At 49.6% G+C, this 23,362-nt stretch overlaps 3 protein-coding genes across 7 annotated transcripts in view; all 3 read right to left on the minus strand.

The window, feature by feature from the left end:
- BUD13 (BUD13 homolog) overlaps positions 1-4,660 on the minus strand; it is a 28,101-nt gene extending 23,441 nt beyond the window's left edge. Inside the window, exons 1-2 of one of the 2 annotated variants that reach the window (XM_023644857.2) lie at positions 4,272-4,660; positions 2,152-2,242 (exon numbers count right to left, since the gene is read on the minus strand). In XM_023644857.2, coding sequence (XP_023500625.2) covers positions 2,152-2,242; positions 4,272-4,414 — 234 coding nt within the window. In that variant the 5' untranslated portion in view covers positions 4,415-4,660. The remainder of the gene's footprint in view (positions 1-2,151; positions 2,243-4,271) is intronic. The other variant, XM_023644855.2, reaches the window with a different exon arrangement.
- A 4,345-nt stretch (positions 4,661-9,005) lies between these two features.
- ZPR1 (ZPR1 zinc finger) lies at positions 9,006-19,270 on the minus strand. The gene is made up of 14 exons (XM_001502433.6): positions 17,767-19,270; positions 17,429-17,590; positions 16,924-17,014; positions 16,516-16,586; positions 15,809-15,895; positions 15,527-15,649; positions 15,119-15,166; positions 14,869-14,935; positions 14,394-14,464; positions 13,310-13,399; positions 12,720-12,830; positions 11,997-12,083; positions 10,307-10,372; positions 9,006-9,617 (listed from the first exon to the last, which is right to left on the minus strand). Exons 1-14 carry the CDS (start codon positions 17,935-17,937, stop codon positions 9,483-9,485), a joined length of 1,380 nt encoding a protein of 459 aa, XP_001502483.1. The 5' UTR covers positions 17,938-19,270; the 3' UTR covers positions 9,006-9,482.
- Positions 19,264-22,968, minus strand: APOA5 (apolipoprotein A5). Of its 4 annotated transcripts, none has more exons than XM_070273647.1 (4): positions 22,327-22,968; positions 21,734-21,785; positions 21,509-21,620; positions 19,264-20,984 (listed from the first exon to the last, which is right to left on the minus strand). In XM_070273647.1, the coding sequence occupies exons 2-4, from the start codon at positions 21,780-21,782 to the stop codon at positions 20,021-20,023; spliced, it is 1,125 nt and encodes a 374-aa protein (XP_070129748.1). In that variant the 5' UTR covers positions 21,783-21,785; positions 22,327-22,968; the 3' UTR covers positions 19,264-20,020. The 4 variants fall into 4 exon arrangements, with proteins under 4 accessions (XP_070129748.1, XP_070129747.1, XP_023500634.2 ...); XM_070273646.1 differs by having other exon boundaries at positions 19,264-20,987; positions 22,327-22,650; XM_023644866.2 differs by having other exon boundaries at positions 22,141-22,641.
- Between the last annotated feature and the right edge of the window lie 394 nt (positions 22,969-23,362).

Here is a 23,362-nt window from a genome sequence, read left to right on the forward strand (position 1 = left end):
TGTGGAAAGCAATATGGGAATATAGGTCAAAGGGACCATGATTTCACTTCACGAGAATAAAGAAATAAACAAATTTCTATAATGATTTATATACAAGATGGTTATCAGAGCAATATGATATTTTAAAACAGGAAACAACCCATATGTCCATTAATAGGACAGGTTAAATTAATATGTATATTGAGCTACTATGCAACCATTAAAAATCACATTCTCAAAGAATATTTTAAAGTCCTACTAAAGTATTCACAATATATCATTAAGTGAAAACGCAGGCTCTAAAACTATATGCACAGTATGATCTCAATTATATTTGAAAAAAATAAATACAAGTATGTATAATCTATGAATTATAGCAATATGCATCCAAATGTTAGCAGTTGTTATCTCTGGACGGTCACAATTTAAGTGATTACTATATTCTTTTTAAAACTTGAAACCTTCTTATAATTCCCTAATATTCTACAATAAATATGTATTGCTTTTATAAAACAAAAAAATATTTTGGAATCCACCTTAAAAACAATGTTCAGGCTCATTTATAGGAAACTTTTTATTTGCTCCTTTTTTTTTTTTAAAGATTGGCACCTGAGCTAACAACTGTTGCCAAATCTTTTTTTTTTCCTTCTTCTCCCCAAAGCCCTCCAGTACATAGTTGTATATTCCAGTTGTAGGTCCTTCTGGTTCTGCTATGTGTGACGCCATATCAGCATGGCTGGAGGAGCAGTGTGTAGGTTTGCACCGAGGATCCAAACCGGTGAAGCCCTGGGCCGCCAAAGCGGAGTGCGCGAACCTAACCACTCGGCCACGGGGCTGGCCCCTATTTGCTCCTTTTCTTCATGGATTCAACTAAGCTTTAACGTTGTGCACTCTTGTCTAGGCACTGGAGATACGCAGATTAACACAACACAGCGTCTATACTTTAGAGGTCAGACCTCTAAATGGAGGTCTAATGGGAGACTGAGTTCCAAATGATTTCATCAATTTGATAAATGTTGGAGACATATTTCACATATGTTCCGAGTGCTATTAGAGCACAAGGGAGGTAGCACACTTTTTATTCCACCGTGAAATTGCGTGAAGGAGGTAAATATCTGAACTGAGTTTTGAAGGATCAGTGAGAGCAAAAGCGTAGGCAAATCACGTAGTGTTGGTATAGCCACGGAAACCTTCTGAGAAACAAGGCGAAAAGGAGAGCTCTTGACAGGCTGTATTATACTACAAGGTGGTAAAGATGAAGCCCAGAGGAGTATATTCAATGTTAATCCCCAGCATATTCTACACTAGAGTATTTAAAAGATGGTTTATTGGTAATTACAAGTGAAACAGTGATCTTAAGGAACCAATTTAGTTTCAGGCAGAATGAACACTTAAACCTGGTTAATGTTTACAATTAAGCAGTTGGTACCTATGTGAAATATATCTTCGACATTTATCATATTGATGAAATCATTTGAAACTCAGTCTCCCATTCTAGGGTCTGACCTCTAAAGTAGACACTGTGTTCTATTAATCCACATATCTCCAGTACCTAGATGAGAGTATACAATGTTAAAGCTCAGTTGAGGAGCCGGCTCCGTGGCCAAATGGTTAAGTCCATGCGCTCCGCTTCAGCGGCCCAAGGTTCCACTGGTTCGGATCCTGGGCACGGACATGGCACTGTTCGTCAGGCCATGCTGAGGCGGCGTCCCACATAGCACAACCAGAGGCACTCACAACTAGAATCTACAACTATGTACTGGGGGGCCTTGGAGAGAAGAAGGGAAAAAAAAAAGGAAGATTGGCAACAGATGTTAGCTCAGGTGCCAGTCTTTAAAAAAAAGAAAAAGTTTCTTATAAATGAACTTGAACTTTGTTTCGAAGGTAGATTCTAACAAATTGAACCACAGCTCATTCTAATCATGGCTCTGTCGCACAGGTTCAGGAGTCCTGCCTCTCTCTGTGATGAGTGCCCTTTTTAGGCTGACAGGGCCCTCCATAAACAAAGACAGTGTATGGGCATCATCAAAGAAGACTATTTTAAAACAGCTCTTTGGAAAACACCACCTCTGCTCTGCCCTCAACCTCCCCCCTTACAAATCCACCCTGCACTCAGAATCAAGATTGAGAGGCTTGCGTTACAAAGTCCTCACAGCCTCAAAAGATACATACCACAGGCAAATCTCCATCATCTTCTTCCTCCTTTTCTGGTTTAGTGGTGGAGATAGATGTCCAGCTCACATCATCATCCACAATTCGCATTCTAAATGTGAAAAACAAAAAGATCAAAAAGGAAGAATCAATCCTGGATAGCAGCCTACAAACACTTATTTATTCGTTCTAGGATAAAGCTCAAAATCCCACAAAATCCTGCATGGTCCAGTCTTTGCCTATATGGCCAACTTTATCTCATACCACTGCCCCCTGGGTACACTACCTCACTGGTCATCTTTCAGTGCCTACAGTGAGACAAATTCCTTACCACATCAGGTTTCACAGACTCAGTTCCTTCCCTCTGCCTGACCCACTCTTCTCATTCTTTACTGGGAAACTCTCACTCAGTCTTCAGATAGTAGCGTACATATAACTTCCTTGAGCATACCTTCCTTGACGACTCCTCCTTACCTCCCCCCAACTAAGAACCCCTGTTACACGTTCTTGGAATACTTTCATTGCATTTATCACAAAGGAAATAAATCAATTAGTTGTGTAATCAGTTGTCGAAACCCTGTATCCCCATTAAACTATAAGCTGCATCAGAACAGGGACTAAGCCTTTCTCATTCACAGTGGCATCCTCAACATCTTGCAGTAACTGGCATAGGAAGTAGTCGATAAATGTTTGTTACACGAATAAACTATGGATGAGTCCAAATAATAACGACTGCCATGATGTAAACTGTTATTATTTGAAAAGCCAAGTTCACTTTACACATCTCTAATCACAACCACCATTTAATATGTGATATCATTCAGTACTGCTCTCATTTTAAAGATGAGGAAACGGTGGCTTAGAGAGACGAAGTATCTTGCCCCAAGCCACACAGCCCATAAAGTGGCACAGCTAGGACTCAAACTCTGATGGGTGTTGCTCCAAAGCTCAATCTATTTTCACTACATGGCACTGCCTCGGAAGAACCCACACAAGTCAGAGGTGCAGGAAGACAGAACGCAAGAAACAAACCAGGAAAGGAAAGGGATTGTTCTTTCAAACTATTTGATTTTACTGAGTATGTTAGTTTCCTAGGGCTGCCTAACAAAGTATCACAAACTGGGTAGCTTAAAACAACAGAAATGTATTCTCTCACGGTTCTGAGGCTACAAGTCTGAAACCAAGGTGTCTGCAAGGCAGTGCCTGCTGGGAAGGCTCCAGGGAAGGGTCTTTCCTTGACTCTTTCAACTTCTGGTAACCCCTGGCATACCCCGGCTAGTGGCAGCATAAATCCAATCCAATCTCAGCTTCCGTCTCCACATGGTCATTTTCCCTCTATGCCTGTCTCTGTGTCCAAATTCCCCTCTTCTTAAAAGGACATCGCTCCTATTGGATTTAGCATCCATTCTAATCCAGCAGACTTAATCTTAACTAATTACATCTGCAAAGACCCTATTTCCAAATAATGTCACATTCTGAGGTTCCGGGTGGACGGGATGGGGGGAGGGGCGCTATCCAACCCAGTCCACCGGGCCACAAGTTTTCTCACTTGAAAAATGGGGATAATAACAGTACCTACTTCATGATAGTGTTCATATAAATTCACATACGACAAATAAATTCATATAAGACTAAAGTACTTAGAACAGTGCCCGGCACATGACAAGAGTTGTATAAATGTCAGTTGTTATTGTTCGTAGTAAGATTATTAAGAGTAACAGGAAGGGAGCAGAGGTCTCTGACGTGGGACCAGAGTCCTCAGGATTGGAGAAGCTGCACAGACAGGCTCTGGGCCCTAAGCATCCACGCACAGAGACTTTGAATCGGCTCCACCAGTATTCTCAGGGCACAATACGCGTTCTCTACGGGAGAGGTCGGAAGGCCACGAAGGCGGGAAGCGAGTGATGGAAGTCACAGCCCGGCTCGAACACACCCAAGCAGTGCACTGCCCACGGCAGGGGCGCGGCCCGAGCGGGCTCCGTGCCGGGCAGGGGGACGCGCGGCGGAGGAGCGAGGCCGGCGCGCCGAGGGGAGGGGAGCCGCGCCGACACGGGCCGGGCCGGGGAGGGCGGCGGAGGGGAGGGGAGGGGAGGGCAGGGGCGGCGAGCGCCGCAGGCCCCGCCCCAGCGGGCCCCACTCACCCCTTGCCGCCGACTCCGCCAGGCTTCGGCCGTTTTTTGCGACGCTTGCGACCGGACTCAGAGCCCCCGTCGACGCCGGCATCGGCCCCAGACAAGTAGCGCTTCAGATACTCGGCCTTGGAGAGCGGCGGAGCTGCCGCCATGGCAGCGGCGAGGGCGGGGAGACGGCTCGGTGTTGGGGACAAAATTCTTGAACGCGAAACGGACGGCGGTGACTAGAGGAGGTGGGGCCAGGACCGGAAGTGGCGGGGTGTGTCTGGAACAGCCCGGGCTGACAGGTGAGTGAGTGCTTTTGCAGGCTTCCGAGGAATGTGCACACCTCCGGGGCCCACTCTACGATCCTCAGACGTGCAACTGTGTTTCTTCTGTCCATCCATCGATCGGCTCATTCAACAGACTATGCAGCAAGTGCTGTTGTAGCCGTGAGAGTACAGCCACGACCCAAACAAGATCCCCGCCCCAGCAGCTTCAGAAGGACCGGAGTGTAGTGGTTAAGAACGTAGGCTCTGGAGGTGCAGTGTATTCAAGTTTGAGTTCTGGTTCCATAACTTCCTAGCTGTACGACCTTGGGCAAGCTGTTTAACAAAATAGGGATAATAATGGCACCTAACTCAATGGTTGTGAGGACTGAGATAATATTACTGTGTAAAGTGCTTAGAACAGTGTCTGGCACATAGGATATGTTAGCTATTTTTATGGGTGTAAGTATTTAGGTGGGCATGAATCTGTTCCAATATGGCCTCCAAGTACCTTTCAAGACAGGAAGTCAGAAATTCCAAACCCAGTATAATTACTATGAAAAATGCTAAAGTTTCTAACCTGTGTAACTTCCCCGCGTCTATTATTGGTAGCCCCTAGCTATCTCCTGTGTAGAATCTTTCCAGTGAAAAGGATCTGGATCTATTTTCAGCATGGCAAAAGAGGAAAGCTAGAGAGATTGAATTCTAATACTCAAGTTTTGGAGGAAAAGAAAAGACTTTTCTTGTGGGCATTAAGAGCTTTAGTTGAATTATCTCATTTAACACTCACAGTCCTCAGTTTTATTTTACAAATGAGAAAACTGAAGCTTGGAGTTACAGGAGCTGCCCGACTTCATACTGCCAGAACATGACCCTTGGGAGCAGAGGCTAGCAAAGTGGGGTGCAAGAGGGAATCTGAATTTTTTTTTTTTTTTAAGATTTTATTTTTTCCTTTTTCTCCCCAAAGCCCCCCGGTACATAGTTGTGTATTCTTCGTTGTGGGTTCTTCTAGTTGTGGCATGTGGGACGCTGCCTCAGCGTGGTCTGATGAGCAGTGCCATGTCCGCGCCCAGGATTCAAACTAACGAAACACAGGGCCGCCTGCTGCAGAGTGCGCGAACTTAACCACTCGGCCACGGGGCCAGCCCCGGGAATCTGAATTTTTTGAAATGTTAGATATTTTCTTTTTATCTCATTATGTAGAAGTGAAATTTTTGTCACTGCTTTAAAGTATATTAGTCAAGAAGGCTTTTTAAACAAATACACATCTTGGGATACATGTTCAAAAATATACAACAAAACAGTTTCGGAGATCCCTGCCCTGCAGCATGAACTTTTAAGCACTGGGCAATACTGAATGGTCACAGGACAGGCCCAGAAAGGAAAGCAGGCTGGGTCGCTGAGAGCCTGAGAAGGGGACCCTGGACAGATAGGGCTTCACCAGCTGGAGAGCCCCACGACCCCCGTAACACAACCTTCCTTTGGCTTCTAGTCCACTTTGGTGTTTCAAACTGCACTCTGCAGCCTGTGTGTCAGCAGGCATTTGCAGAGTCTCAGCCTTCTGCTCCAGTGAACATTTCCAGTGTAGCCCCCTCAGCCCCATCACCCATCTCCTGCCCATTTCTGTCTTCAGTTCCACTGCTACCCCTTCCTCTCAGCACCCAGCCTTAGCCTGACAAGACCCACGCTCAGGTCCCAACCTTGTCCACCTCACAGGACATGTAAGCAGCATTTAATGAACCTATGTCCAGCGGCGTGGCCTGAGCGTTGCCCTCTCTGCAGTTGCATCTAATCAAGCAAATGCAGTAATTATGGACTTGACCTCAGAATGTCCAGAGCTCAGGGTTCAGACTGGCCTGGCTTTGAGGCCAGCCTCTTAGAAGCTTTACTTCCTTTGAGAAGTTACCAGCCTCTCTGAGGCTGTTCCCTCACCTGTAAAATGGGGATAATTTTATTTATAGCTTTTACCTAGAAAAGTTTTAAAGCAGAAACAGAGATACTTTAGAATTACTGTGAGGATTATATGAGAGAAAATACATATAAAAGCACTTCACAATTATTAACTCACTAATCCTCACAAAAACCTATGAAGTAGATGCCATTATTATCCCCATTTTATAGACCAAGAAAACGAAGCATTAGAGCCAAGACTGGAGGGCTTCTAACCCTGAGGTGAACACACAGAACAAACACTGGCTGTCTTCTCTTCACAGGTGAAAACACTGCCATTTTCCTGTAAAGAGCATAAGTGTGCAAATATTTTTAAAAAGAGAAATAAAGCCAAACAGGGGCCAGCCTGTGACATAGTGGTTAAGTTTGTGTGCTTCACATCAGCGGCCCAGGGTTTGCAGGTTCGGATCCTGGACACAGACCTACACACTGCTCATCAAGCCCATGCTATTATGGCATCCCTCATACAAAATACAGGAAGACTGGCACAGATCTTAGCTCAGGGATAATCTTCCTCACTAAAAAATAAAAACATAAAGCCAAACAGTCTTAAACACCACTGCCCTAAATTTAAGTAGAGGCACCATTGACTAAATGACTAAATATGGCTATATTTAACATGCTTGAAATATGAAGTAAGAGTGTCCTCACAAGTGAACTCCTTTCCCCTTTTAATGTAAACACCAAACTTTCCACTTAAATTTTATCCCCATGGCTGTGAAACTGAATCTACCTGTTCTCGGGCTGGCACTTTGTTTCACCTCCCCTGGCCTTAGAGCAGGACCCTTCCCACACCTTGTTAGCTCCAGGCTACCTCCAGTGCCCTAATGAGGCTCCATCCAGGACAGAGGATTACCATGTAACAGATTTGATTAACCACATGCCACATGCTGGGGACTAAGGGGCAAAATGCAGTTAAATAGATGTAAGCACCCACCCCTGACAGGCTGTATGAGACAAGACTTGAGTTGAGTGGAAAACAAGGCTGCCAGGCCCCGTCAAAGAGCAAGAAGTACCTTAGCTGGGTTATCCCTGTCTGGCACCCTGTCCTGTCTTTGCCAGTTCAGAAACTCAGGTTATCATTTCCCAATAACTAGCTGGAGTCTAGGAGATTGCCTCACACCAACCAAACTCAGAAGACTCAGTAATAAACCACAGTGCCATTTTTCCCTTCACAGTGGGAGATGAATGTGACACAGGGACTCACCTTCAGAGCACAACCATCCCATAGGGAAGGTCATTCAAGAAACCAAATGATGGATCCGAAGGTTGCCTGAACTCAGATTCTCAATCAACTGGGAACATAGCGAGAACCTACTAGGGTAGAACACTTGCTTAGGAGAAGTCTATTCAAAGTGCTGTAGCTTTATAGTTTGTAGCAGTCATTTGCTAACCATAGTCTCCAAATTCTTAAAATTCCCTCCTCTTGCCCTCACTTACAGAAGTTAGAGATACAGGTATGGGAGTCAGTCTCACATGAAAGTAGCAAGATGCCAAAGAATTAATATGGAGATGTGTCTGAAAACAGAACCTTTGGAAACAAATACATTTAAGGAAAAGGGAGGAGGAAGAGATTCCAAATAAGGAATGATCAAAGTAAAGGGAAATTCAGCATTACAGTATCACAGGAGCCAGAGAAGGGTTAAGAGGTGGTCCAACGTCAAATATGACACAGAACAGAGAATGAGAACATTTTCCAAATGGAAAACCCCACTTGTGACCTCTGAGACTAGTTTAATAGAGCAGTGAGAGTAGATGGGTGTGAGTACTAAGTCATCTGTAACGGGGCAATTCTTTAGGGTTAAGTGTGCACACAAAGCACTCAGCTTTGCTGGAGCAGCTCAATTAATTAACAGGTCTTTATTGAACAAATACCCTGCAGCCAGCACTGCAAGAGTCATCAGTGTTAATGCAGCAGAGAGGACTAGCTGGGGCGGGGGGTCCAGGGCCCTGGGCTGCAGAGTGCTCACTGGGTCCTTAACTACTATGCTTCTATAGGCCACCCCCTCCCTCTCTGGTTGAACCTGTCTCCCAATTTGTAATTGAGTGGGATTAGATCTCAAATACCCCCATTGGTTCTAACATTCTCCAACCTCAGAGCGTGTGCAGCTCCCTCTGCCTGGAAATCTCTTCCTCCAGCTATCCACATGGCTTACTCGCTGACCTTCTCAGCTTTGCTTGAATGTCAAATTATCACCTTGTTAAGGTCAGCACCAGCCCCCACCTTCCCTGGCACTGTCCACACCCCTTCCCTGCTTTCCTGCCTCCATAACACTAGGCACCACCTTACAGACTATGTCATCTGTTGGTTTACAGTCAGTTTTGCCCACGAGACTTTAAGCCCCATGAAGGCAGAGTTTTGTTTTGTTCACTGTTCTGTGGTGTGCCTGGCACAAAGGAAGCACTCACACATCGGTTGAAGGAAGGAATGAAATGCCAGCACCAATCCCCAAATTACAGTGGCCACATTAGAGAAAATTTTCTTCAGGAGGTTGAATTCCACCAGCATATCACACATGGACAGAGTGAACTCAGAAGCCAGTGCTGTTTGGAAGCCATGGTTTTAATGAGAACTTCTTCACCTGTGCTGGACTCCCCCCTCAGAACTCATTTCCTGCTCAAAGTCCATACTTTATATACCCAACACCAACTCCCCAACTCCAGCTGTAGCTCTGTTCCACCTTGTTCACCTTTAGAGTTGCAACCCTAGAGGAGACAGCACTGTGTGGAGAGAGGGTAAAGACATGACAGGAACAAAGTGATGATGACATGCCCCATGGTTCATTTTCCGGCTTTCTTCCCAAACGGATTCAGAAACCTCCAAAATAAGGTCAAATAACCCAACAAGCTTGCACTGGCATCACAAACTGTTTACAAAGTGTGCCTAGATCTCTGACTCAGACCAGGTACCCTCCCCACAAGGGCGAGGCCTGGTGGGGAGGATGCTCCCAGCCTTTTCCAATAGTAATAAATAACCCTGCGGTCAGAGCGGTGCTGGAGGCTGGCCGGGAACCACCCACTGCTACCGCTGTGGGGCCAGGCCTGTCTCATAGCCCTCCGTCTTCATGTCATTGAGCCCCAGCTCCTCGTTTTGGTCAAATGTGCGCTTATAACGCTCCACCTTCATCTCAGGATCATCTTCAGGTGCATACACGTTCTGCAAGGCCAAGGACAGACGATCAGTGCCTGAGCATCCTGCTATCCTCCCTCCCCCAGGTGGCTTCCAACACCCATTTCCCCAAGAACTCAATGAGTCTTTTACTCTCCAAGCACCTCCAATTCCTCATGGCTGGGCGCAACTAGTGGGCAGCAACAGAGCCCAGATGGGCTGGAGTAAGAGAGTCCAGCCCCAGGCAGGATTAGGGAGCAGTCTGCCCAAAACACTGTCTATCTGCACCTTCTTATGAAGAGTACAGCAAATCTTCATCATGGGGAGACCTCAGAACCATTTTGCCTGACCCACGATAACTGGTCAAATAAATGTTAAAATTACTGTCAATCACCAGAAAATCTCCCTAGCCAGCTTACAGCGTTTCAGTTTTCCTACCTTGGCCCCCGGACAAGCACCATTTCTCCCCACTCCACAATCAGATTTGCAGAATTAAAACTCCATTGCCAGACGTGGAGCTGGGAACAAAGCTAGACTCTAGGAAGAAGGAGCCTAGGAGGACCCTCCTTTCCCTCTTTCACACGCACTTACAATCCCTCCACCTTCCCCTTTCTCCCTTATGTTCCAACTTCTGCTGAGAGGTTCTCTGATAACGAGCAGTTCATTTAGAACCAAGTCTCTCAGTTGCTGGGGGAATAACACATACTCCATGAAATAGCAGGGGAGGTCTACGATACCTGCAAGTAGCTGTTTCCTGCTGGATCGTTCATAACAAAGTGGACCTTCAGGTTACCCTCAAGGATCTAAAGGAGAGGGAACACAGCATGCAAATTTCACATAGCTCCTAGTAGGACGAGGCCATGTCATGCCAGAGGAGAACCAACCCAATCTGCATTGCAGAATGCCCAGAAGTTTCAAGAACTGATGAGGTACCTCTAGAAGTGGAGGGGAGAGGACTAAAATAAGGACTGTCTGAAGGCTATTTAAGAAACCATTTGACACCCCTGATCTCATCTCCTACTCCAAACAGGCCAATGATTTGACTGCCCTTCCCCCATCCCAGGAAAAGACAACGGGACTCTGTGGAGACGTTACCACGGCGGCTATGGACTAGGGGCCATTGGCCCAGTTGAGCACAGAGGGAAGGGAATCAAGAATAGGAGGTTAAGTGAATGTATGCTCACTGGAAACAGAATACACACACCCAGCCGTCTTCCCACACTCAGCTCTCGGAAGACTGCCAGTAGCCTTCACCCTCAGGCCAGGAAATGGAACACCCACTGATGGGAATCTGACCAGCCCAAGAGGAAAGACCTAACCACTCTGGCACTGGGGCTACCTCAACAAAACGGCGAAACTAAATCCCCCTAAAATAAGCCCAGTGTCAACAAGACTCACCCCCACTCAGCTTTTTTAGTCCTCTACTTTAAAAAGACAATCAATAATTACTAAACATTTGAACAAAGTCCCTAACATTGAAAGACATAAAATTAAATGGAAAAAAAACAAAAAACAACTTAGAGGAAATGGAAACTATGCAAGGAAAATAAAATGCAAAAAAAAAAAACCATTAGTATTCTCAAGAAGAAAAAATACTACATCCTTAAAACAACAGGATGCTACTTTTAAAAAACAGCACAAGGGAGAGTATTCAAAGACCAGAAAAAGCTCCTGGAAAATAAAAATGTTAGTGGAAATGAAAAACTCAATTGAAGGTTGGAAAATAAAGTCAAGGTAATGAGCAAACATAAAGAAACTGAAAACTGGACAAAGAGTAAGTAAATTAGAGAAGACCAGACAAGTCAGTCTAACATCCAAAACACAGGGCTTTCAGAGAGAAGAGAAAGAACAGAGAGGAGGCAAACCTCAATAGAATAACTTTAAAAAGCTTCCTAGAACTGAGCCACGAGTTTCCAGATTCAAAGGACCCACCAAGTGCTAGCACAGTGGTTGAAATTTGACCTACACCAAGGCACATCCTGAAACTTCACGTCATGGGGGACAAAAAGGTATCACAAGAATAGGTCAATACAAAAGATCCCGAATCAGAATGCCTTCAGACTTCTCAACAGGCAAACGGGAAACTGGGAGACATTAGTGCGACATCTTCAAAATTCTGATGAAAAATTACTTCCATCCTAGAATTCTATTCCCAGCCATTAATCAATCTAGTGTGAGGGTAGAATAAATGTTCAGACATGTAGGGTCCCAGAACTGTTACTTCCCATGCACTTTCTCAGGAAGCTACTGGAGAAGATGTGCCAACAAAATAAGGGAGAAAATGAGAAAAATGACATGGGACATTGGAAACCAGGAGAACCCCCAACATGTTGGTTAGATGTTTAAAAGGTAGCAAGAAAGGGAATGTGGCCTCCTGTTCACTGGAGCCCCAGGACCACAAGTACTAACCAGCCCGAGTCTTCTCACCTGGTCCAACTTCTGGCTAAACTCCTGCAGTTTCTCCGTGTGGCCAGGATTAGAACTGTCACCCAGTGTGAAAGGGTTCTTGGTCACCTGCAATAAATGGCATCCAAACTGCTAGAATACCGGCTCTGCGTTAGGTTAGACCATAGACCCGGCGGCTGCCCAGTCAGGGAAGCCTGGTCTCCATCGATCCCACACCACCTTTCCCACCTAGGCAGCCACTCCTAAGAGTATACGGATTAATCTGCCAAGACAACAACTGGCAATGTGAAACAAAAACTACAAAAATGTCTTACAATCTGAGCTCCAGTCTGAAGAAATGCAAAGTATAATTTACAAAGACAAAATGCCTGACAACTGAGAATCAATTAAGTGAAATGATTCATCAAGAGGATAAAAATGGGCTAAGTCAACACACACACATACGTATGGTGGGGAGTTTTAGATGCTGGAAGGACCCTCATCCCCTCATTTTACAGTGAAATAAATGACTTACCCAAAACCACAAAATATCTACACTGTCCCAGAATAAGGCCTGGGAATTTCCATTCAGAATTTCCCATAAACTCATCTTCACAATCCAAAATAATATTTAAGTCTCCTTAATCAGCTTTAAGAAAAAGAAACTCCCAGTTAATCAGCTCCAAATGCGAGACATTCGAGGTCTTCCAGCCCCTTCCCCGTGGCCGTGCCAGGGAAGCAGCGGCGCACTCTCAGGGCACTCACCAGTTCCCGGATGTCTTTCAGCAGCCCTTCCAGTGTGGTGAACTTGCCACCAAGGACAGCCATTCCCAGTTCAAACTCCAGCTCTGGGATTTCCACACTACACGTCTCAGACTGTGAGATGAGAGGTCAAATTAGGCTTCAAATCAGAAACCATTAGAGACAGCTACCCAAAGTCTTCCTGCCAAATTAACACCACTAGTGACAATTTGGGGACAAAGTCGGCTGTCCCAATTTTCTCTGACTCTCCAGTTAAAGCCAGATGCACTCCTATCCATGTGAACCACAGGAATAGAACAACCTAATAAAGGGACACTCTGAGTCATGCCTCCAAGCTGTCATGTATCCTGTCATTAGAGGCCAAGGCAAGGGCCCTTACAGACACTGGAGGCAAAAAGCTGCCAAGTCATCAGAAAGAGCTTGTGGGTCACCTTATGAATCTGCACTTCCTACCAGGGATTAACTCCACTCAGGGATCCTCAAACCCAACAAGTAAGGAGATACCTCACGACCCCAGGACATAATTAAAAAGACAATTTCCCCTAGAGACCACCGTGTGATGAGGACAATCATTTTCCCGAGCAGGGTGTTACCTTGAGCAGGTCTCTGGTCATATCTGAGGGATCTGTGATGTGGAGGGTGATCCTGGTGCCCAAGGGCTCTACTGCTCCTCCAGATTTCACCTGCACAGACGACAGCAATCAGGAGCAGCAGCAGCAGAGAAGACTCCAATCCCTATCTGGTGCCAGGGAGACCTTGCAGGGTAGGCTCAGAACTCCAGTCAGGCCCACTAAAGGCTCCCAAGGACAGAGCCTTCTAAACCAATAGTGGCAGCAGTCACCCAAACCCACAACACCAAGAGCTGGCCAGGAGGAGAGAGCCCAGCACAGTAGCCTGCCAAACCTGACCCCAAATTGCCAAGAAACTCTGAATTTACCTTTTAAAAAAAATGACTCTTGAGGTTGAAAGAGACTTTATTTTATTTTATTTTTTGAGAAAGATTAGCCCTGACCTAACATCTGCTGCCAATCCTCCTCTTTTTGCTGAGGAAGCCTGGCGCTGAGCTAACATCCGAGCCCATCTTCCTCTACTTTATATGTGGGACGCCTGCCACAGCATGGCTTGTCAAGCGCTGCCATGTCTGCACCCGGGATCCAAACCGGCAAACCCCAGGCCGCCAAAGTAGAACGTGCAAACTTAACCACTGCGCCACCAGGCCATCTCCTGAAAGAGACTTTCAACTGCATCCCACATGTGTGTCCCCTTTATAACATTCTGGTTTAAGCATTTAAATAGCTTATGCTTGAATACACTCAGGGAAAGGGAATTTACAACCTTCCAAGGCAGCCCATTCTGTTTTCAGACAGATCTAGACAGTTTTATATTCCTGCATCGAAATCTGCCTCCTGCACTTCCACTCCTCTGAGGGGTGGGTCAAAAAGTGGGTCTCTCTCTCCCATTAACCAACCTTCAGTATGTCTCAAACAAATTATGATGCCTCTAACTTTTCTCTTCTAAGCTAATTCCCAGTTCCTTCGAGGGCTCCTCACCCTACGCTAAGCCTAAGAGAAAGACTCAACCCCTCCCTCCTCACCCCACAAGCAGGTTTAGGAAGGATGAAAGTCAGATGGGTTACCCTCAAGCTAGTCTTCTTCCCAAACGATGGAGCCCACCCACCTCGTTGGTCCGATGGCCGCAGTTCTCGCAGTTGGTAGCCATGATGATAACCTCCTTAAAGTGGGGGATTTCTGCAAAATGGAGTTAAGAAAATCTGCTTCCAGGATAGCAAGACCACCCTCCGTGGAAGACCAAATCCAAACCCCAAATAGACAGTTGCTGGCCCCAGGAGAGCAGGCTCACAAGAAACAGCCTAACTCAGTCCTCAAGAACAGGGCAAGGGCACAACCTACGGTGATCTCTGTTCACAAATATTTGAAGTCATGGCTCAGGCCCCGCACAGGAGCCTAGAGACCATGGCCTAATTCTCTCTTTGAACCCAAAAACCAAGGTGCACAGTCTCACCAAAGGCAACATCCTCCTCATCACTCGGAATGACACGTGTGCTTTCCCTAAAGGGAGTAATCCCCAGCCTGGATATAATCTTCATGCCTGAGTCAGGTGAAGAGCAACCCAACTGCCCGACAAAAGATACGAACTAGCTTCATGTTGGTCTGAGCCGGAGCATTGCATTCCGGGCAGTTTGTGTTGAACTGTAGCACCTGGAACACAACATGGGGACGCAGAGTGAGCCCTCCCAGGCAGGTGAGCTCTGCTCAAGCTAAAGACATTCAGCTGGTATGCTGGTGGTCACCCATGTTGGTGGTGAGGAAGAGAGACACTGAACACCATCAGTCTCAACCCACAACTCTGCTCCTTCCTCCACAGCAGCCAATGTGACTCACTTCATTTCTGAGATCTTCTTCTTCTGGCTTCTCTTCTGGTGCCTCTGCCTAAAATAGCAGAAATGCATGTCACACATTGGCACACAGACCTCAGCCTCCCCAACACCCTGCCCTGGAGTAGGAGAAAATGATCTGGCTTGTTTATGTCAGCTGCCACCTCATGAGTTTAACACAGAAGCTAGAAAGCAAAGCCCCAATCGGGGGAAAACAGAGCTTAAGACAGGATCACAGCCACTGCCATCCTTTACCATAAAGTTACCCTACGTCCTTGATTTGAGCTAGATGAGAGGCTCAGACATGCTGAGAAAGGGACACAAGGCAGCAGCAGCAAAATAAGTTTCCACTGACTCCAAGCAACGCAGAGTGCAGGATAATTCCAGAGCATTCTTCTGGCTTCAGTCCACTCACCTGGAGCCCCAGCATCTCTTCCTGCTGCAGAGTCCGGTTATAGTGTGTGATCACCAGGGCATCATCTTTCCGGGGAGCATGTGGGTTTTCCACAAAGCTGTTCCCTGAGGGATCATCAATGATCTAACCGATGGGTGAGGAGATAGTAATTACAACAAGAAATCACACATGATCCTCCACCTACCATCCGACCACTCAGGCACCACACTGGAAAAATCCCGGACAGTCTTCATGGTCTCTCCTCCCCTACATCGAGGGCACCTGGAGTCCCTCAATACTCACCAGAGTGAAAGGAGAGGCCACTTGCTTTAGCTCTTTCAGTTTGACAATGAACTCATCAATTCTTTCCGCTATAGCGTCTTCGTTTGCCTGATGTGAACAGAGAATAAAAGCATCGGCCTGGTGACAGACCTTCTGCCCCCACTCCCAGCATGCCCATGTCATTTCCATCAGGAAGTCACCACCTGTCTTAGCGTGAGTAGAAACAGAGAGACTCAGACTTCACAGGGAGATGCAGCAAGTAAGTCTGAAGTTTACAGGGGGTGCCAGATGAGCCTCATTTCACCCTCATTGAATCGTTTAGTCCAGGCATTCGTGCCAGGTTAGAGACACAAAGTAAATAAATCAGAGCCAGTTAGGAAGACAGATACTAAATATGCAACTATATTTTTCCTGTCATAATAAATTTAAGATGCAATGGAACACTCAGGCAACATAGATAAACCCAAGGGGATTAGAAAAGGCTCTTCAGAGGTAATGGTGTCTATCTGAGATGAGGCCTGAACATACACTGGGGGGAAAGAAGTGGAAAGGACAATAGGTGCAACATATGCAACATCTTGGCAGCTACAGCATCACCATGCTTCCCCTGGAAAGTTCTCCAATAGTCAGACAGGGACAGCTCAGCTACACGGGAAGCCGAACGCTCTACTCAGACACATATAAATAATTATTTCTTGAGCTGCCACAACCAGAACACCCCAGCTCACCCTTCGTGTGGGCTGATCCTGCTCCAGGCCAGAGACAGCACGGCTGATCAAGCCTTCAACAGTGGTCAGAGCTGATGAATGAGAACAAAAGACAAGAGAGTCTTGGCTCTGCTATCAAGTGCCTTTATGACCCTGCCATCTGTAAGATGTGGAGGCCAGGAACAAGATTCCAGTCATCTCTAATAGCTGTGGTGCTAAAACTCTATAATAAGCACATCACAGTCTTACCATCACTGTCTACCATTTCAAGCTGTTGTATCTAATCTTTACGGTTATGTTAAACCAACAAAGACCACAATGCCCACTTGGCCAAAGCCATACACAAGCCACTAGGCCTGGCACCAGGGATTTTGCACCAAAGATTCCAGCTAGGCAGGAACAGCCCAAATATCCTGATCTTAAACGCACCTCCCTTCTGACTGAAGGCAGGAATTTCAAAATCCAACTCTGGGATCCTCGTGGTGGCAGAGTCAGTCTTCACTACTTCTCTGTTCATGTCCTGAACAGAAAGAAAAACCGTCAGTCCAGAGAGGTTGGCAATACAGCTTCTCCTCAAGAAATACCAGACTGTCCCTCTCCATCACACCCCAGCCCAGCTGTTTCTTCCTCTCTCCACTCCAGGAGGTCCACACTACTCTCCCCAAATAGTACACGTGCTGTGAGCGAGCCTGCCCAAATGCTCATGCGAGTGCTATTCATAACAACTACTGCTCATTTGATACCCTCTGACAAAATCAACAAAGTACTTTCACAAGTCTTATCTCACCTGAGCAGATGACAGCACCAATACCATTTTGCAAACAGCAAACTGAGGCTCGGACACATAAGTGGATTCATTCGCGGTCCAGGGCTCTGACTCCAGCGCCCGAGCTTTCTCTATGACACTAGGGTACCTGCTCTGGGCTCCTCTCACCTCCGGGGTCCTGACGGTCAAAGTGTAGCGCACTCCCTGGTCCTGGATCCTGCCTGCCGACTGGATCTCCGTGTTGTCCCAGCCACAGTGCTCGCAGGAAAAGGAGCTCACGATTATTTCTCTGAAGAAGGGGATCTTGGTGAGCAAGAGGCGCGTCATGCCCTGGGGAAGCAGAAAGCAGCTAAGGAAAGAACCAAAGAAATCCCAGCTCCCCGTCCACTGACGCCCGGGCGTGCCTCGCCTCCAGGTCCCCAGCTGGGCCCACCTGGCCGGGTCACCGAACCCCCGCCCCTCCCCGCCTCAGCCCGACCCTGTCCGCGGCCGCGCCCCCAGCTCACGTTGCGGAAACAGTTCATGCATAGCGACTCGATCTCGGTGGGCTGCTGCTCCTCGTCCTCGGCGCTGATGGGCCGGAATAAGCGCCCCGAGGCAGGAGCCCGGGCCGGGGCTGACGAGGGGGCGGCAACAGCCGCCGGGGGCCCGGGCTCCACAGCCCCGTCAGCCGCCATCACCACCACGCGCAATTCTGGCTTTGACTTCCGGCTTCCGCTCTTCTCGTGGCCCCACCCCTTCCTTAGGCACTTCCGCCAGCTGCCGCCCCCGCCCTTTCTTAAAGGGGCCGCAGACTCTGCGCCCTCGGGGAACAGTATCTGACAAAACGTCTCTGTTGCCGGCGTTGTATGGTCCAGCCTTCAATAGCCAGCCGGATTCGGGCTTTGCTTCCACCTCAATTAAGGCGTCACTTCCCCCAGTATGTCCTGTGAGACCCAGGGCAGTGTTTTGCTCCTTGGCAATAGCTCCATCACACAGGGTTCTAACTATTGGTCCACAAGTCTGACTACAAGAGCCGTGACCGCGAGGGGCCTGGCTTGTCCCTCGCTATCCCTGAGGAGATGCGCTCTGACCTGGGCCTCCTTCCATCCACTGTTGGGCCAGATGCTGCTTCGCCCTAGATCCCCCTCTCACAGTTCCTCAGTCACTCTCTCCGTTTCTATTCTTCTCACTCCCTATTTCTGTCCGCATGAACACCTGCCCAAATTCCAGCCTCAAATACAAAACCCTCATTTTTACTCCCACCCCCTCATCCCCACCACACCCGACCCCAGCTGACTCACCTCTTCCAGTTTCCTAACTAATAACAGCAAAAACACCTCTTTTTTTGGGTAAGCTTTCCTTTCCAGCACCTCCTCTCCCTGGGCATCTCTCTCCCCGTTCTGTTGCTAAATCCAGAGCGTTATGGAAGAGTTACAGTCTGCGGGCGTGATGAGGCCAGATTCATGTGGGGTCTGTGCTGTGAGGGGGTGTGGAGGTGCTGAGAACCCTGTGCAGGGCAGGCTGAGCCAGGAGGAAAGGGCGCTGGATGGGGTGTGTTAGCCCTTTCCTCCTCCCTGGACTTCACCCACCTGCAATTTCAGAGTTCCCAGGGGACCTATGAGAGCTTTGTTGCCATCAAGTGAATCTGTATATGGCGGGTTAGAGTTTGGGGTTCTCAAGAAGAGAGTCAGTCATAAAAATAGGCCATTCAAAATCTGGAACAGCAGGAGCAAAGGAGACAGGGCCCCTCAGGAACCTGCATTTCATGGACACCCCACTGTGGTAAGCAGGCCAGTGAACAATGCAGGTACAAGAGGATGGGTCTCCAACCCAGGCGTGACAGACAGCTGTCATCTAAAGCAGAGCCCAGCCAGAACCAGGCCCCTGTGACAGACCTGGACTAGGAGGGGGTCAGTGAGAAAGAGCAGCAAGGGATTGGAGTGCGTGATGGGCGTGCTTTGGGGCTAGTGGTGAGGCCACTGCTTTCAGACATGGTCTAAATGAGAGTCACACCAGGCCAATAAGCTTCCGTCATAAGCATCTATTTCCTTTGAGTCAGAAGTCTAGACTTCAGTCTGGGAGTCAGGAGGGAGGATGAAGATGGGGAGGGCACACAGTATGCTTGCTCCCCCGAGGGTTTAAGAAGCCCCCACAGTTTAGATGTAGAGCTGTATAAGAAATTCAGGCTTGGTTCCCTCCAGTTACAACCCCCACCATTCGTACCCACCAGCGTCAGAGCCAGCAGGAATATGTACACACGGTCACATGCTCTCCTCATCATATTTTTCTCCTTTCTCCCTTCTCTTCCCCCAACAGAAGCTGTCATGGCAGCCCCAGGGAGAAAAGAGCTCCTCTCTGTGGCCCAGCTGTAACAGCGGCCACCAGGCCGACAAAGTGATGAAAGCCAACCCTGGGATGAAGAGGCACAGGTTTCCAGCACCATGGCAACAGCCTTGCACAGAATTACCCACACGGAGAGTACCTCTCTCCCTCCTCACTCCCGCCACCCTGGAATGGAGCAACTCATGAGGATTCCCAAATGAGCACGGGAAGCGGGTTTGCAAAGCCTGGTGAGTGTAATGCATCCAGATGGGGGAATCGCAGGAGGCTGGATGTGCCGGGGACAACAGCCCCTTCCTTCGGTGGTCTCACCTATCCCGTGCAGGGCTCTCCGCCCTCTGCCCAACAGGCCACCGTCAAGGACTGAGCTATGCTAGGCGCTCAGATCCTGGGCTCTCCAGAAAAGGAGCTGGGAAGTGGGCCTGGGCAAGTAGACCCTCAGGGCTCCCCGCCGCCACCACCGAGCCCATCGTTATGAATGCTATAGTTGATGTCTTCCCACAGGTCGTCGAGACGGGCCTGCAGCTCACTCCGGGCCTTGCCGCTGTCCCCTGGGAGGAACTCTGGGGCGAAGGCGTGGTGGCCTGGTGGGGGCGGCGCCAGCTGCTGCTGGACCTCCTCAGTCTCCTGGTCAATGGCGTGGGTGAAGGCGGCGATCTGCAGGAAGGTGTCGTGGCGGAAAGCCTGGAGTCGCTGGCGCACCTCCTGGGACAGAACCTGGGGGTCTGGGTCGGCCCCTTCCTTCGCGCTGCCTGCGCTGGCGCCGGCGCCGGCCCCGGCAAAGGCGCTGAGCTCTTCGCGTAGCCGGTCCAGGTTCTGCTGGATGCGTGCGTGCAGGGCCTTGGCCTTGAGCGTGAGCTTCTGCGAGAGCACCTGCACGCAGCGGCTGAGGCGCGCCGGGCTGGCGGCGGCGTGCGGGGCCACGCTGCGGTGCAGCTCCTGCACGTGGCGCCCGATGCCCGACACCAGGCGCTCGGCGTAGGGGTGGAAGAGCGCCTTGACGCGGTCGGTGTGGTGCGCCACGCGGCTCTGCAGTTCCTGCAGCAGGCCCCGCGCCTCATCCACGCCTCCCAGCAGCTGGGTCTTGGTGTCCTCTCCGACCACGCGCAACTGCTCCTGCAGCTCCTGTACGCGCAGGGCCACCTGCTCCATCAGCTCCATGGTATAGGGCTTCAGCTGCCGCCGCAGCCCTTCCAGGTTCCAGCCCACGCGCTCGTGTACCTCTGTCATGTAGGGCTCCAGGCGGGCCCTCACCTCTTCCAACTCCTCCTGCAGCCGCTGCCACATGCCCACCGGGTCGTGTGGGAGCCCAGGAGGCACCTTTCCCTGCCCACTCAGAAGGCCCAGCTTTTCCAGGAACTTGTCCATATTGCTGAGGTCTTGCTCACGGCTGTCTTTCAGCCTGCTGGGGAAGGGGACAGACATCCAGGCCATCAGACTGCTACCCTCCATCATCTCCTTTACCCAAGACACGTTGCTCATCGATCCTCTAGGGAAACCATGGATGTAGGTCCGTGGCCCGAGCCAGGGCCCTGGTCCTAGCCCCCGGCCAACCACTACTCCTCACATAGGAGTACAAACACATGGCACATGCAAATCCGGACCCACACTGCCCCAGGAAGCACAGATGCACCTGGACTCACTCAATCCTTTCATTCTGGGGGCCATGGTGGGGGTCCTCTCCGCTGCTCGCAGGTCCCACGCCTCCGTCGGCAAGGGGACAGCAGCTATAGCGAGGTCAAGGGGGGGTTGCTGCCAGCAGAGGGCGCTGAACAGCCCGGAAGGGCCAGCATAGCCGGCAGCACTGGCCCCACTCAGTCCCTCTGTCCCACTGAGGACCACGAGGCAGAGGCATTCGAGGCAGCGCACCGTCCCGCGGCTCGCTTGTCTCCTCCTTCACCTGCACCCTTTACCCTGGCCACTCACGCGGGCTCCCACGCCAGCTTCTGCTGCTGGATCTGCTCCACCCTGCCTTTATCGCGGCTGCTCTGGCTGAAGTAGTCCCAGAAGCCCTTCCGTGCCCAGGCCGTTGAAAACGCTGTGGAGAGCGATGGGGCAATAAAGGGCTGGGTTTCCTCCCCCAGGGTGGACCAGCCCCTCAGTCCGGCCTCCACCCACACCTCCATACTGAAGTCAGGGTTGGAGACGCACCTAAGATGAGGGCCAGAGCCCAGGTCAGAACTGCAGCCTTGCTTGCCATTGTCTGTTTTGGGAAGGAACGCAAATGGAGGCCCGGTTAGGGGGAAAAAACAAAGGAAGGGACATCTCCCAGGGGACTTGCCCCAAGGGCAACCTGCCCCAAATCAGTTAACCCTTCCCTGGGGTGTAGGGAGCACAGAGCTGTTGGGGCTCAAGGGGACTGACCCAGGTGAATGTGGCTGGGAGGGAAAGGATGTCTTCACCAGATATGGGGGGAGGGGGGAGGAATTCCTCTTTCACCTCAATCACATAATATGGAGTGTGGAGCACACTGCTTTGTAAAGGTTCCCCCAGGACCACCCCTCCCCAGACCCCAGGAGCAGCTCCCTTGTCCCTTCTGCCACCCCTCCCTCACTCACCTATCTTCCTGCCTCCCATTTCATGGCTGGGAAAACTGAGGTATCCCAAGGGGGAAGGAGCAACTCTACCGAGGTGCTCCAAGAGGATGTCCTTAGTTCTTAGTTCCCACCCCACCTCTCCACTGAGACCCCTACAGTCCCCTCCCCGAGGACCCCGACACACGTCCCTCTGCCCCAGCTGCTCACCTGCTCAGTGCTGGGCACAGAGAGCAGACATTCCGCTTTATACTCCAGGGGCCTGGGCCTCTGGCAACAATTGCTCTGAGTAAATACCACGTGGAGGTTCAAAGAAGGATGACCTCAGCTGCCTCCCCGTGCTCACCTCCTGCCCTTTCTGGCACCCAGAGGGTTAATGAGTGCCCGAGGATCAGGGGGCTGCCCCAGCAGAAACGTGCTTCCTGGAAGCTTTTACAAGGAATGGGGCTGAACTCCTCACCCACTTCCCCCTAAATCCTACAACCGTCACCCTTCCCACTGATCGCTGGCTGGCCCAACAACAGAGACGAGCCTGTTTGTCCACTGAGGGCCGTGCTCTTACTCAACTGCTCAGAGGCACTGTGCCCAAGCCCAACAGGGACAGTGTCCAGCTGCCAGCGTGAACCTGAGCAGCCCTTGAATGCTTGTCCATGGGCTCCAGGCAGCCCAGGGAGAGCCAGCATTTATAGGGTTAAAGACCCTCCCACCTCCCCCTATATAAAATAATCCTAGAACAAGCAGGGCAAGTCAGATGGGGTGAAGATGAGATGGTGCGAGCCACCTGAGTCAAGGACTCTGGGCCCAAAGAATTGGAGCAAGATGAGGAGTCTCCCCATGGAGAAAGGCTGAACTGCTGCCACAGGGCCTCTGAGGAGGGGAAGCCAAAAAGCCCAGACCTTTCTCTGATGACGTGCCCACTCCGTATGCTTAAACACACACATTCATAACCTCCTGATTTTTGCTCCTAAGTGTATGTTGAATCTATCCCCTCTGCATTTCCGCCACCGGTCCCATTACAGCCCCACAGCCTCTCTCCGTGATTGCATTCATAACCTCCAGTGGGGCTCTCTGCCACAGTCCTGCCTGTTCAGTCCCTCCTCTGCTGCGGCTCATCCCAGCCTATAGCCAGTCTCACCTCCTGCCACACAGGACCCCTGGCGTTCCCTCAGCATACCACCTTTTTCAGGACCCCGAGCCTTTGTACATGCTCTTCCCTCTGTTTGAAATATCCTATCCCTTGGTGAAC

This window comes from Equus caballus, chromosome 7 (assembly GCF_041296265.1).
Source record: "Equus caballus isolate H_3958 breed thoroughbred chromosome 7, TB-T2T, whole genome shotgun sequence".
In the NCBI taxonomy this organism is placed as follows: Eukaryota; Metazoa; Chordata; class Mammalia; order Perissodactyla; family Equidae; genus Equus; species Equus caballus.

Coding starts and splice junctions, on each gene's coding strand:
- ZPR1 (XM_001502433.6), bottom strand. CDS start 17,937: ATGGCGGCTGACGGGGCTGTGGAGCCCGGGCCCCCGGCGGCTGTTGCC. Junction 16,587..16,923: donor TGCCTTCAGTCAGAAGGGAG/GTGCGTTTAAGA, acceptor CTCATTCATCAG/CTCTGACCACTGTTGAAGGC. Junction 12,084..12,719: donor TGAAAGACATCCGGGAACTG/GTGAGTGCCCTG, acceptor CATTTATTGCAG/GTGACCAAGAACCCTTTCAC.
- APOA5 (XM_070273646.1), bottom strand. CDS start 21,782: ATGGCAAGCAAGGCTGCAGTTCTGACCTGGGCTCTGGCCCTCATCTTA. Junction 21,621..21,733: donor GGCTCTGGCCCTCATCTTAG/GTGCGTCTCCAA, acceptor CGCTCTCCACAG/CGTTTTCAACGGCCTGGGCA. Junction 20,988..21,508: donor AAGCTGGCGTGGGAGCCCGC/GTGAGTGGCCAG, acceptor CCCCTTCCCCAG/CAGGCTGAAAGACAGCCGTG.